The sequence below is a fragment of the Neodiprion lecontei genome, chromosome 3 (genome assembly GCF_021901455.1).
Source record: "Neodiprion lecontei isolate iyNeoLeco1 chromosome 3, iyNeoLeco1.1, whole genome shotgun sequence".
Taxonomy (NCBI): domain Eukaryota; kingdom Metazoa; phylum Arthropoda; class Insecta; order Hymenoptera; family Diprionidae; genus Neodiprion; species Neodiprion lecontei.
Genome location: NC_060262.1, coordinates 18418500 through 18431633, shown reverse-complemented (window position 1 = coordinate 18431633; position 13134 = coordinate 18418500). Strand labels below are relative to the sequence as shown.

Below are 13134 nucleotides of genomic sequence, written 5' to 3'. Positions count from 1 at the left end.
GTTTTGCCCCTGTGAAATTAATTTAAAGAAATAGATATATTCTGAGAGGGTAAAATAAATTTGTAGTAAACATCACACTTTAGGATTTCTAACACTTGCTTGTTTCGACTTGGTTTCTGACATATTCGGTGGAGACCAGTGTGCTTTGAAAGCAGTTTTCTATGTACCAATTTCTCGCCATGTGTGCAGTGGCTTCTGTGCATCATACGACAGTGCTACTGTCCTTGTTTAGTGAGATGATGTAATTTCAATCCACAAACATTGTACTTTTTTAGTTCCTCAATGCGTCTTGTTGCCTACAGATGATAGAAATGAGTGATATTGTTTTTTGAAAAGTCAAAGTAAAACCACAGCCAGTTGTCTAATTTGAGATATTTCGGAAACTGTATACATCTGGACATTGATTCTGTTTTATTTATTTTCATTAAGTACTTCTTTTTAAATAGCAGCTACATAATTTTCATACAATGAATCTATATATTGACAAAATCAAAGATTTGAAATTATATATACACATGAAATATTTTGTAAGACTAATATGTTATTTCAACTTTAAAATATTACAAAAACCAGTAGTTTATAACAATAGTATCGTTTTTGTGGTTTATTCAATTGTGGAATGTATGATAAATTCTTATAGGAACTAAAATAAATTATTTTATGCTCAACGTACAAGTAATTAATGAATGTCACATCCTTTGTGTTACATCAGAAAATGTATCGTTTTTGGTGTTATATAAATATATTGGTGATTTCTTGTGCGCTGCCTATATACTCATAAAAACTCATGTTAAGTCATACAATAATTTGTCATTTTATGTACAATGCCGATATATATATATAATAAGCTATAATCCTGAGTCACACAACAATCTCCGCAATTAAAGATTTAGTTTTCAATCTCGCAAAAGAAAGCTACACGTCTTTGGCTAAGTGGGCTCCACGAGTGAACCACGAGCAGTAGAAGTATTTATTCAGCACTTTTCTAAGATTTTCAATGTTTCACAACAAACGGTAAGTATCCAAAACAAATTTTGATTGAATATGACTTATCATCGTGAGTTAGTTAGGAACACGTACACGATTTGAAACTCCACTGTGTACACAAGTCCTGTTCAATGAGTTAAACGGTACAACAGAAACTATCGTAACATTTCTCAATTTTAACAATATTCGTTTGTCTATTTCTAGATCATTCTATAACTCTGTTAAATGTTTGAGACTTCAACTTAATATTAAAGTAACAATAATATCGTGAACGTAACGCTAATTTTGTCACATACGCTAATACCACATTTATTTATGCTACACCTAGGAAATGCTATTCAACTTTAATATCAAGACATCAGACAGATGATTATGCGAAATGCTAATTTTTAAAATGCACTGTATTAGTTCTGTATGCATGCAATAAGACTATCGAGAATAAATGTGATTAAGAACAAAGAGCGCACTGAATGGTGTATTACGAAACAGCCAGAAAGGCTGCAGTCCTGGAAAATAGGGAATATCGTGAGATCGTTTAGAAAAAGATATGTTCAAATATATTAATGGTTCTCTAGCAATGTAGTATATAATGAATTTTCCGCTCCATAAAGGAAAACATTTTAATATTGGAAAACCAGAAAACTTCAGAGATTTTCAAATCTTGCTTATTGTAATCAACCTGTATTATTTTACAGCAATTAAAATGCATTAAGAAGCTCACTGTCAGTAACAAATTGATTCAACAATTTCACTGCCTTTGAAGTTGGACGGCACAATCAGCTTTTTATAAACTATAAAAGCATAAATAGCAGAATGATCAGAATCAGTTGAAACTGAATTTGCGATACTTATGCTTTCAAGAAAATATTGCTAATCACTTAATGCACAGATCACTATTTTTCTTAGTGATTGCTGAGAGTATCATTAGTAACAGTTTGACACTACCCGACGTTTTTAAGAATATTAAAAATTCCCTCTGTAATAATCACAGCATTTTTCGAATTCGAAAAACGTACATATGACGCAAAAAAAGCCGAACATTGACCATATACCTTGACCGAAAATTATCTTCAATCAACGCTACATTATTGGTTGACTCTAATTTGTATGAGATGTATTGAAATGTTTGCAATGGAAAGCTACCGTTCATCTAGTGATCTATGTCGAGTTTGGTCAGTTTTATTGAACACGTATGAGCAGAGTATTTTCGACTTTTTATAAAATTGATTTGATGAGTAGAAGTTATAATAATTATGAACAATTTTAATCTGTATGGCGTTTTGATTCTTTACGTTTTACGGAATATCCGTAAAAGGAATACACCGCTTTTGACGTGATGTATCAATGTGAAAATGCCGATTTAGTAATGTTTTAACAAGGTATTGAATAGCTAATTACTTGACACATTGAATAACATGCCTCTAGAGTCGAATAGATTTCTAAAAATAATTAAATTACAGAGAGTGAACTATTTGAACAATGATGATTATGAAATATGCCGTAGGAGTGAGAATTCCCTTACATTTTAAGATATTGTGAATGTGAAAAAAAACAAAAAATTGAATATGTTTCTTGATCTAGTCTTGAGTTGAAGTAATACCATAATGAGTAATTACAATAATCTTGATGTAGCAGCGGTGAACGAGTTGTAGAGAACTCGCTATTTATTCAAAAATCAACACTCATCTTCAATTCGCATCTTTTGCGGTATTTTGGTGAAGATTTCTAACATTCATTTCAAACTATTTATCGATTAACCCATCTCTTTACTGCTTCTTCCCAGTTTGATTCGCTTTCATCTTGTTTTTCTCCTTCTGCTTCTTCCCTTTCACCCCTTTCTTGCTCTTGTTCACTAGATGGTGTTGCTGATGGAGTTTGAGATGCATTTGTATTACGGGCACGTAGCTCAGCCAAAAAATCGTTTTCTTGTTCGTAACGACGTTGTAATTCTTCACGCCAAGAGTTACCTCCGCCACTACTGTCATCTCCGTCCTCACCGGCCTCGAAGTCTATTGACATATTGGTAGAAATACATACAGCCTGCTGGCAATATATTTAGTCCCAGGAATCAAAGTTAATCAATCAATTTGAATCTTCGGAAATTTTTCCTTTTGAAGATGAATCAATTTTTGTATAATTATTTTCTTATCAAAACTTATCTTATTAAAACTTATCGTTGAAATTTGGAGTTGGTTGATTTGTTTCAATTGACTGAGTTCTAACATACATATTAACTATTTCTGCTTTGTCAATTTATCAGTTTGTTCATGAGGAATACAATTCTTTAAAAGTATCGACTCGTATTGAAATGGACAAAAATTAGGTAGTTTAGGTATTCAACATATAACTGAAAAGTAATTAATGCAACTAACTATAGTGAATATTATGCAATTCAAAATATAAGGAAAGATTTTGATTATTCATTACCGTTATAATACTTTTAGTCCAATTACACTGCAGAAAACGTTAGTAAAGGTGCAAAAGGGATATGAATGTAAACTAAGAAAATTAGACAAAGATTGACTTATTTGTTTCAGCATACATGTATTAGTATATAAACTTTGGAACACGAATAAACAATATAAAGTTAAGCATATTAAAAAACTTCAACATTATTGTTGTTATTGTAATACGATTGTGAAAGAGATTGCCACCAATATTATGTATGCGTATTAGCTAAAATTGAATCATGAATAAAAACAATCTTTCCAGAAATCTCGGTTCATATAATACAAAAAAATTGTGTGAACTATAGAGGTAATACGTGATTTCATCATATAGTTAAAAACGATCTGCAATGATAAACAACTCATACTTTCCAGTTACTCGCACTTCAGTGGATTTTTAGTACAGTAAACTTTGAGCAGTTTCTAAGACCAGTCTCTAAAGATGTAAAAATTGTTCGTTATTTGGTATACAACTTCATGTAGCATTCCAATAATTTACGCAAGCGTTTTAATTATCATTTTCTTTCTTTGTTTTTTTTAATAGTTTCTACAATATCACGTACTACTCTATAATAACAAGGAATGATACAATTAAGTTTTGTTAGTTTTAAATACTAATAGAGTATCGATAAAACAAAAAAAAAAAAAAATTCTAGTGGAGATTACATACGCTTACCTAAAGGTTTTCTGATGTTGTGACGTGCTGGGGCTGGAGTATGATCTTCCTGGTCTGAGTCTGCAAGCCAGTAGGAGACATTCACAGAGGGTGCATATCACACATTCCATAACACGTCTAGAGTGTCACTGGTTTATAATTCATCATTCTGTCCAATTACCCAAATTTTTATTTTAACCGATCCTTACTCTGTTACGAAATTTGCAAATTTTGCAGACTTATCAGAGTAAAATGTTCACTGACAGAAATTTTTTTAAATCTCAAGTTTCAAAATAGTTTACAATTTCAAATTGGCCTGGAAGTTTTCAAATTGATCTATTTGAAATATTGCTGTCTAAGTGTTAATGGAAATGATCATTATATTTTTAATTTAACATAATTATCATTATGTCTGCAATGCAAATTAATTTGTTACTACCATTATGAAACGAAATTTATGTGTTGAAACAATCTGCAAATGCCATTTTGTGTCTTGCGTAGCCGTACAGTCCATGCGAAAACTAAACTAAGTACTCTAAAACTATTTTAAGTTAGTAAAACGTATTACAGAGGTGAAGTTAATATAAATTAAGAAGTACGGTTATCACAAAGGATTTTTCTATTAATAAAACAAACTAAGAAAATAATACAGATCATTAAATGTTTACTTTTAAAACTCGATGTGTCCAATTTTATCTGCTCTGATCATTCGTCTCAGTATCAACTTTTAGTACTATAACCGTACAATAACCAAAACATAGTATCTTCAATAATTGAGACGGTAGAATAAGTCGTAGGGAATTATTTGTAGGCAGTAGTATATTATAATGCAATAATTAAACACAGGGCAATACAAAGTCTACCGAAGAGTTGAAAAGTTTATTTTCACGCAGTGATAATACGCGACAAATTTCAAGTGTTAAGATGCTGGTCCGTGTGGAAGCAATTATTATTTTGATTTTTAAATAATGTGTTGTCTGGTAAAATTTTTCCCGAGTATATAATTTATATAATATCATAACGTGCTCATTAAAGTATAAAATTATTTGAATAATAAATTTTACGTAACATGCGCGTGATGATAATTATTCCATGTTCTCTGCAGAAATCAGTGGAAATTTAATACACGCCCAGCAGACATGCTTCTTCATTATGAAGGTTCGAAGAACAATAAATAAATAAAGCAAAGTTTATATGTAACATTAATTGGAAGAATTTGAAAAATTTAGACAAGCACTGGCAAGTGTTAGCAATTCATTGTATCTTTGTAATGTCAAGATAAAACACGATGCAGTAATAGCATCAGTGGAAATGGCAGAAAACAGTTTTACAATTGAGACAAGATGAAGCAGAAAAAATTTAACACATAAAACCTAATTCGCAATTTACCAAGTTGCTGTTTCACTTCCATGTGAGGCATGTTTGAAAATATACAAGCTCCCAATGCTGAAAGCCGGCAATACAGTAGATACCTTACTGCTATTTTCTCGAAATTGTGGGTGATATTTTTTTAAATGTGTACATATAACACTTGCGGATGTCACATTAAAAGTCAAACGGATTCGTAGAGGTATTAGAAAACTTGTCTTCTCGGATTTTTCGATAGTTTCAAGAAAACGGTGGTAAGATATCCATGTTTGACTGTATTTATAATTATTAAGCTAATTACGATAACATTTCCTAGCATCCAGGTATTATTGCATGACATAAGAATATATACACGGAAAAAAGTTTCAAACGGAAGCGCAATAGATTTAATACATAAATTAATGTGTGAAGCTGTTGCAACAGATAGACATAGTATACATACGGTTTCTTTATTACTAAGTTTGGAAAGTTAATTCATTCTAGCTCACCTTCTTGAAAAACGACGAGTAGCGAGATTAAAGCCATACCATTGATGTCATGAATATGTAAATAGTGTAACGACAACTTTGCTGAAGTTATTCATATCTAAGAGTTAATTAACTGTCCATCTGTAGCATCAGCATCGTGTCTAACATTTTAATAGCATACCTGAATTCAATTCCCTGACCAGTGTTGACATCGCATTGGTAACGCTGTCTGCAGCAACTAGCAAATCATTGCGCAACGAACGTCCCAAGCTGTTGTTAGCGCTACTCGAACCACTTCCAGGTAAACTGTTTGTCCCAAACGCCGACCTGACATTGAAAATGTCTATTTTCTATGGGTTGTATATTTCCAGAAAAATGCAAAATTTTATAACAAAATGCAACATATCATGCAATGTTTTATTCTGATATCGATTTCCGTATTGCCTAAAAAATTTAATTGTATATCATCGTAATTTGTATTACTATTAATAACAAATTTACTAAACATACAGAAATAAAATAAAACAGCTTTGTAGCGACACCTTATTTACAGGACGGTTTTTTTTTATTTTTTATTTTTTACAATATGATTTGAAATAAGCGGGCGTTTTATCTTAATTTTCTTAACAGCAGAGCATTGCAAAAAAAATAAAATTCATAAGGCAGCATTATTTAAAAGTTTTACTATCAAAGAATATTTAAATGTAGACTCACTTAAGCAATAAGCATAAAAATATCTAATTCGATAGATCTCGCATGCATGTATATGGTGTATATAATTGTATGTAACCAACAATAATAGATACATTTATAAATACACTCATCATTTTCATGCTGCCAAAAAAATAACAACAGTTGCAAGAACTAAATCATTCCCTACAATTAAAAATTACAACACTACTGGAATTACTGTAGATTGGAGGCAATTTTTTTACATCCAGTTAAAATTTATCCTCCAAGTAATTCTCTCGATTTCTAATTCGAGTATCAATAAAAGATAGTAAATTTTAGCCGGTAGTAAAAAAAAAAAGTCAGCGGTCAAGGCCAGTTACTCTATTTGATGATAAACATTTACAACAAAGGTTTACAGGAGGTATTAATTTCTACCAGAATGTGAAACAACTTGGAGTAAATTAGTAGACGTTTTTTTGTCCAAATTTTTAAACTTCGTACGGCAAAACTCGGCTAACGTAGAAAAACAAGTCGCAAAAAACGAAAGATGATAGAAGTGCCGATGATGAATGATGTCAATTAGTGCAGAGTATAAAAAGACTTTATTCCACGCCTTTAACAGTCTATAAAATACTTTCACAGATTTTAAGATAAAACAATCTTGGCATGGAAGAAGGTGACTTTGATCTGTTCCAAATTATCCATATCAGAGAATATTAAGTGATGTTTGGATATTTCAAGAGTGATGAAAAATATTACCTACATGCGGAGATAATTTAATTTTACACGTGCATATGAAATTTAATTCAATTATTCCAAGCTTTTAATTAACTTTTTCTCTCAAATAGTCATTGTATTACGTGAAGAATTTCGCGAGTAAGTTTTGATCGTTTGACATTAACAGACTTTCACTACGTATGTAAGACTCATCGAGTGTTGCATTTCTTCTATGCAAGCATGGAATTTACTTAATAGTATTCCCTTCAAATTTGCAACAATTAATACACAATACAGTACTGAACTTAAAATACTTTCATATGTTGGTGCAAATATATTAAAATTTAAGTCATTATCAATTTTATTGATTAAAAATCAACCAATGAAAATATGTAAATCAACACGAAATTGGTCATCCACGAAAGATAATTTTTGTGCTTCCGATATAGTTGATCTTGATATTAAAAAAAAAAAGAAACTAATTACTTCTGTTAACTACACTCAAAATTTAACAGTAATTAAAAATAGTTCAATTTCACTGCATACAGCTAGTTCCAAGGTACGAGTATTACTAGTTGGTTAGTATGTGAACATTTCGCATTTATGAACTGCTCCATCATCGGAACATTCGTTTTTCATAGTATAAACTTCGTTATTGTATACCAAGTAGAATTGAGATAAAAAACGAATTGGATTTTTATCTAATGCCCATACAAGTCGCAGATGATATAGTTATGCCGCATGTACTGATTCAGAGATCATCTAACCTGTATACGAAGTATTATTTGGGCTTGTTCTTGAACTGAAACTAATATAACAATGACATTTCTATTAGTCAAAAGGGTGCGTACATTTAGCAATCATCAACACTAAATTAATATTGGTTGCAAGTATAGCAGGCTCCAACGTATTTACATATGCCATCCTACCTTACGTCGCCACCGACGCAGGAGAGGCTATCAGGAATTGGATTCTGCATTGATCCAAGCATCGCATTGTTTGTCATATTTGCCGATGATGTAGGTGGCGCTGAGCTCTGATAACTTTGAGACATTGGTTGTTGATTTTGTTGTTGCTGTTGTGGTACTGATGTTAACGGGCCTCCGGGTGTCGGTGGAGCGGATCTACTGCTAGGAACGCCTCCCGGAGGCAGGGGCGGGGATTTTGTACTTCTTGGTGAACTATTCGGAGTCGATCTTGGCGATGCCTGATGGTTCTTCATCAATCAAAATGTACATAATTAATTTTAATACATTTTTCATGAAAACTGTTGTGCAGTGATGGTAATTTATATGAGAAATAATTGTAACTACCGTAATATTAAGTGTACTACCACATTTTCTAGCGATATCAATGTAAAAAGTGTTTTTTTTTTTTCAGACTTCGAACACCCTTCTTTCTCAAATCAAAATGCTGATCCAACAGTTCACAAAGACGAATATTTTACAAGTTATTAACCAGGAATTGTAGTTCATTCATATCTATCTGAATTTCAACTGATCTCCACTACTGAGTATAGTTTTATGATTATATATACTGATCGTATGTTACCTTCAGCAATTTCATTAACCCTTCAAGCTGCACCATAAGCTGCCTTCGAGAATCTTGTAACGTAACAAGATGAGTTTCCAGTTCGTCTTTTCTTTGCCTTAGTGATCTCAACTCAGACATCAATGCTGGATTTTCCAATCCGGCAGCGTTAATTTCTTGTTGCCTCCTAGATACGATTATTTCATTACAAGACAGTAAATCTTTCTAATTCAACGCAAAGAAATCTTCATGATCTACATCAGATAACTTTTTTTAGCAGCAGACAATCTCATCTCAACAATCACAAGTTGATTTTGTATAAACATGGCATGATTTCAAATATTTGGTGGTTTGCAACTGTAATAATGGTTGAAAATATTTAAATATAGAATGCTTATTAAATGGAAAAGCGAATAGTGATAAACTTTGATACAAATTACAGGCATCATTGCAACAAATTGTACCATGAAGTCGATCTGGTAATAGCCTTGCGCGAGTACGTGTACAAATGGTTCAACTCTTACAAATTGACTGCAGTCTAGAGCAAAATTTCGCAATTCATATTTCTAAAATCTCGGAAGTGTAAATTCTGTAACTACTGCAACAACTGAATTGTGAAACATTTATTATTATGGTTTGTTTATTGTAAATTGGACTGTATGAGCTATTTAGTTATAGTCTAACATTTACTTGGCGCAACAAAAAAACATTAAGCATCAACAGAACAATTTGAACATGCGTGACTCTAGGATGGTTCGACAGGATGACCACGAGGTTAAGGCTTGATATAAAGGAAGATAAATGACACAGGTATACCTTAACCTTGCAATCTCGCGCATAATCTCCTTGTTCTTTGCTTCTAAATGTGATATTAACTCCCGTTGCGCTCTTGATATGTCCGAAGATGTAAGATTTGCATCTGATGGTGCCCTTCCCTTTAACAATGCACATTATACAGTTATTGAGTTATATTTAAATTACTTCAATACAGAAATAAATATTTCTCATTAATAGACAATACCAGATGCGTAATTAACAAAATAAATTTACATATTTATTTATTTTAATTATCGAAATCCAAAACAATTGTAAGTACAATAGATATAATTAAACTTCACCACGGCAAACAACTGTCACAACAAATTACTATTACTGTCAAATATGATCACATGAAAATGCGAGTGGGTGAGACAACGGCTCTTTTTACAGCTAAGGTAGAGAGACTACATTTAGCAATAAAAGTCTTATAAATTTAACAAGAATATTTTATAATTGTGTTATGTCGAATTCGTTATTCAAGGGGTATACACGAGTAGACGCGGAAGAAGTAGGTGAATTTTGGTCATTTATATATTGACAATCAATTATGCAATTCAATTGGGGTTTGTTTTATTTTGAAATCAATCAAACGAGCACCATTTACATATTTCTTTTATGCAAACTCAAATAATAGGAAGCATTGTTATTGAAAATAACGTCAGTCATTTTTTACTCTGTGACATATTTTGCAGTGCTCACGATATCTCGAAAACACATCAAGATTTACTTGAAATTTGGAGATAGTATTTCCTGATAGTTTCTGCTTTTCCCAACCATCATACTTTACTTACAATTATTACATTTTTTCTGTTAATTGAATGAAAAAGTTGTAAATTTTTAATAAAAAATCCAATTTTAATTTCAAGCAATCTCCGCTTGGATAAAAAGCAAAAAAAAAGGAGATGGTAGCAAAGAAGATACATCATTCAAGAATACCGTTTCCAAAATTCAAGTAGGTAGATTTAGCCAGATTTTAGATGTCGTAGGCGCAATATAATGCTTCACTGAGTGAAATGGTTGATGTTATTGTGAATAACAGTGCTTCCTACTAATTGTTTCTGAATCTATGAAGCTCATCCTATATTCTTTTGAATAAAACAAACAGCAATCGAATTGGATAATTGGCTATCGTGTTAATTATTACAAAAATTTACCAACCTTTTCAGCTATTTCCTCATATAAATGCATATGAGTTTAATTTAGTGTCTTCAACAATCTTCGGGCGAATACCATACGAATTTTTTTACATAATGCTATGAAAAGTTACTTGTATGTTTATTTCAAAATAAAATGTCAAACTCAACGTCCTGTCGTATTATATAATAGAGCTATTTGGCTACACTGTGAATTTGTAATTTGAGACTCACGAATGCCCAAGGTTGACATTACGAGATAACTCTCGATCAAAGTTCAAGCATAGCATGCAAGCATGTATTATGAGTAATTATATGTTAAACTTATAATTTAAACTTACCGCTTGGTCAGCCTGAGACATTTTGGATGCAGATCGAGGCTGTTGAAACAAGTTTAAAGTTGCGTTAAGCCATACTCAACAGCGCATCAGGCTAGCTAAATATCTAGTTGTCTTAATTGCATTAAATTGTTGATGTAACACAATATGGAGAATGTATAAAAATTAGGAGATGCTTTTTATTCAATCGCACACTGGTAGTAAAAACTTTTCCGGACTCTGTTCTATCTATCAAAATAATAATAGTCTGCGATCAGATCAACTAATTAACAAGTCCAACAGCCGAGCAATCTAATCAATAAGTATTTATTAAACTAATAACGCACCACTACGACAGCGCGTGCTTCTTGGGCTAGTCTCATGGCATATCTAGCTATGAGTTTGTGCTCATCCTCCAGTCTCGAACTATCCATACTGTAACCAAATGTATCACATGTCAGATTTACGTTGCATTCGCAAATATTATTTACTTTGTGGCGTGATAGTTGTTCAATGAAAGAGATTTTTTGAGCTAAATAATTGGTTTTGTTGATGACAACTAAAAATAAAATATTTCTTGACATCCAAATCTTGGGATCATTCTTGCGCTATACAAGAAAATATCACTTGTCTTACTGTTCCAACATTTGGAGGATTTCAGATTCCATAATATGTTCAAAGTTTTCATCGGTCCAAAAATTTTACTCACCTCCTCAACGTTGATCTGCTATCCATTGAGCCAGAATCGAATGGAGCCATAAACCCAGACTCCGGAAATCCATTATGTGAGGGTAAAGGGGATGGTGGACTGGTCATTCAAAACAAAGATGAATAAAGATTAGCATCACTTTATAAATTATCCTCAAACGTGGTTCAAATTATGGGTTTCACCTTTGGCACTCTATTTCTTCTTGATAAAACATCAAGCCAATATTACTTTACTCAGAACGTGAATATTGACTGATCTTACCAGCAATAACAGGACTTACACAATATGTGAAAGATCTAGAGTTTTCTCCGGTTGTTCTGGAAACCTTGGTAAATTATTCTTTCCTTTCTCTGGTACACATCTGAAGCTCTTGCGCAGAGAATGTCCAATTTGTTTACTCGGAGATTTCTAGAAACCGATTTTACTTTGATACTTTTATTTTATCGTCACTCGCTTGTAGAATCTAATCAAAGTAGACGTATCATAAGTTCAGCGGTGCTTGTCTAGGAATTGTGACTTTAGAGAGCATTGCTTTGTGCTAATTAGGCAAGTACTACTGTATGTGCAACAAAGATGGAAAAATGCTTACGAAACTACTGTACTCTCTGGTTTCATGATCATTATTATGTGGTCCGGAAACCCTTCCTCGCCAGAAACAATCCTGACACAGTTGGTACGAATGACACTTTTGACAGCGGTAGCGAAATCCGGTGAAATTCTCTTTGTGACAAGCATCACATGGTATTGGATGAACAACTGAAAAACGATCATGTATTTTAGGGATCTCCGTCAATTGATCTAAGTATTGTCATTTTGATCATTCGATTTTCCATATTCAGTATACTACTTACCACCTTCAACAGCAGCCATTCTATGATACAAAGGTAGCCAAATTAAACAATGCGGTGCAGGATCTGACATGAGTGTATCCAAAAAGTCATTGACAGTGACTTTGGAATTCTAAAAGTTTAAAATTTACAAAGAAATTGAAAACACTGATTAAACATCAACAATTTGCAACAGTGCTTTGAAAATACACAAATTTCCTACTTACTGGTGGAAATATTGAATTTGCTAATCCTTCGGAATACCCAAATGAAGGTGTTTCGTAAACGGCAGCAGTTAACGCAAGAACTTCTTTCAAATAATCAGCAAACCTCCAATGGATCATGTGCCCATTACTATCTGATATCTGAGAATAAATATCTGAAAGCAATTGCAACAGAAAATCAACCAAATCACCATAATGGATCACTAGGCTTAGAATCCAGTTATTTTAGATTTTCTATTCCAAAAAAGTCGGATCTTATATT

General features: G+C 32.4%; 1 protein-coding gene across 5 annotated transcripts in view; it reads right to left on the bottom strand.

The window, feature by feature from the left end:
* Positions 1-398: 398 nt before the first annotated feature.
* LOC107227789 (dystrobrevin beta) overlaps positions 399-13134 on the bottom strand; it is a 38875-nt gene continuing 26139 nt past the window's right edge. The window contains exons 5-17 of one of the 5 annotated variants that reach the window (XM_046734859.1): positions 12876-13027; positions 12673-12781; positions 12411-12577; positions 12102-12229; positions 11822-11920; positions 11460-11547; positions 11137-11175; positions 9666-9778; positions 8865-9030; positions 8243-8529; positions 6106-6251; positions 4111-4170; positions 399-2996 (exon numbers count right to left, since the gene is read on the bottom strand). In XM_046734859.1, the coding sequence (XP_046590815.1) occupies positions 2734-2996; positions 4111-4170; positions 6106-6251; positions 8243-8529; positions 8865-9030; positions 9666-9778; positions 11137-11175; positions 11460-11547; positions 11822-11920; positions 12102-12229; positions 12411-12577; positions 12673-12781; positions 12876-13027 (1817 nt within the window). In that variant the 3' untranslated portion in view covers positions 399-2733. Of the gene's footprint in view, positions 2997-4110; positions 4171-6105; positions 6252-8242; positions 8530-8864; positions 9031-9659; positions 9779-11136; positions 11176-11459; positions 11548-11821; positions 11921-12101; positions 12230-12410; positions 12578-12672; positions 12782-12875; positions 13028-13134 lie in introns of all 5 variants that reach the window. The other 4 variants (XM_015669035.2, XM_046734861.1, XM_046734860.1 and 1 more) reach the window with 4 other exon arrangements.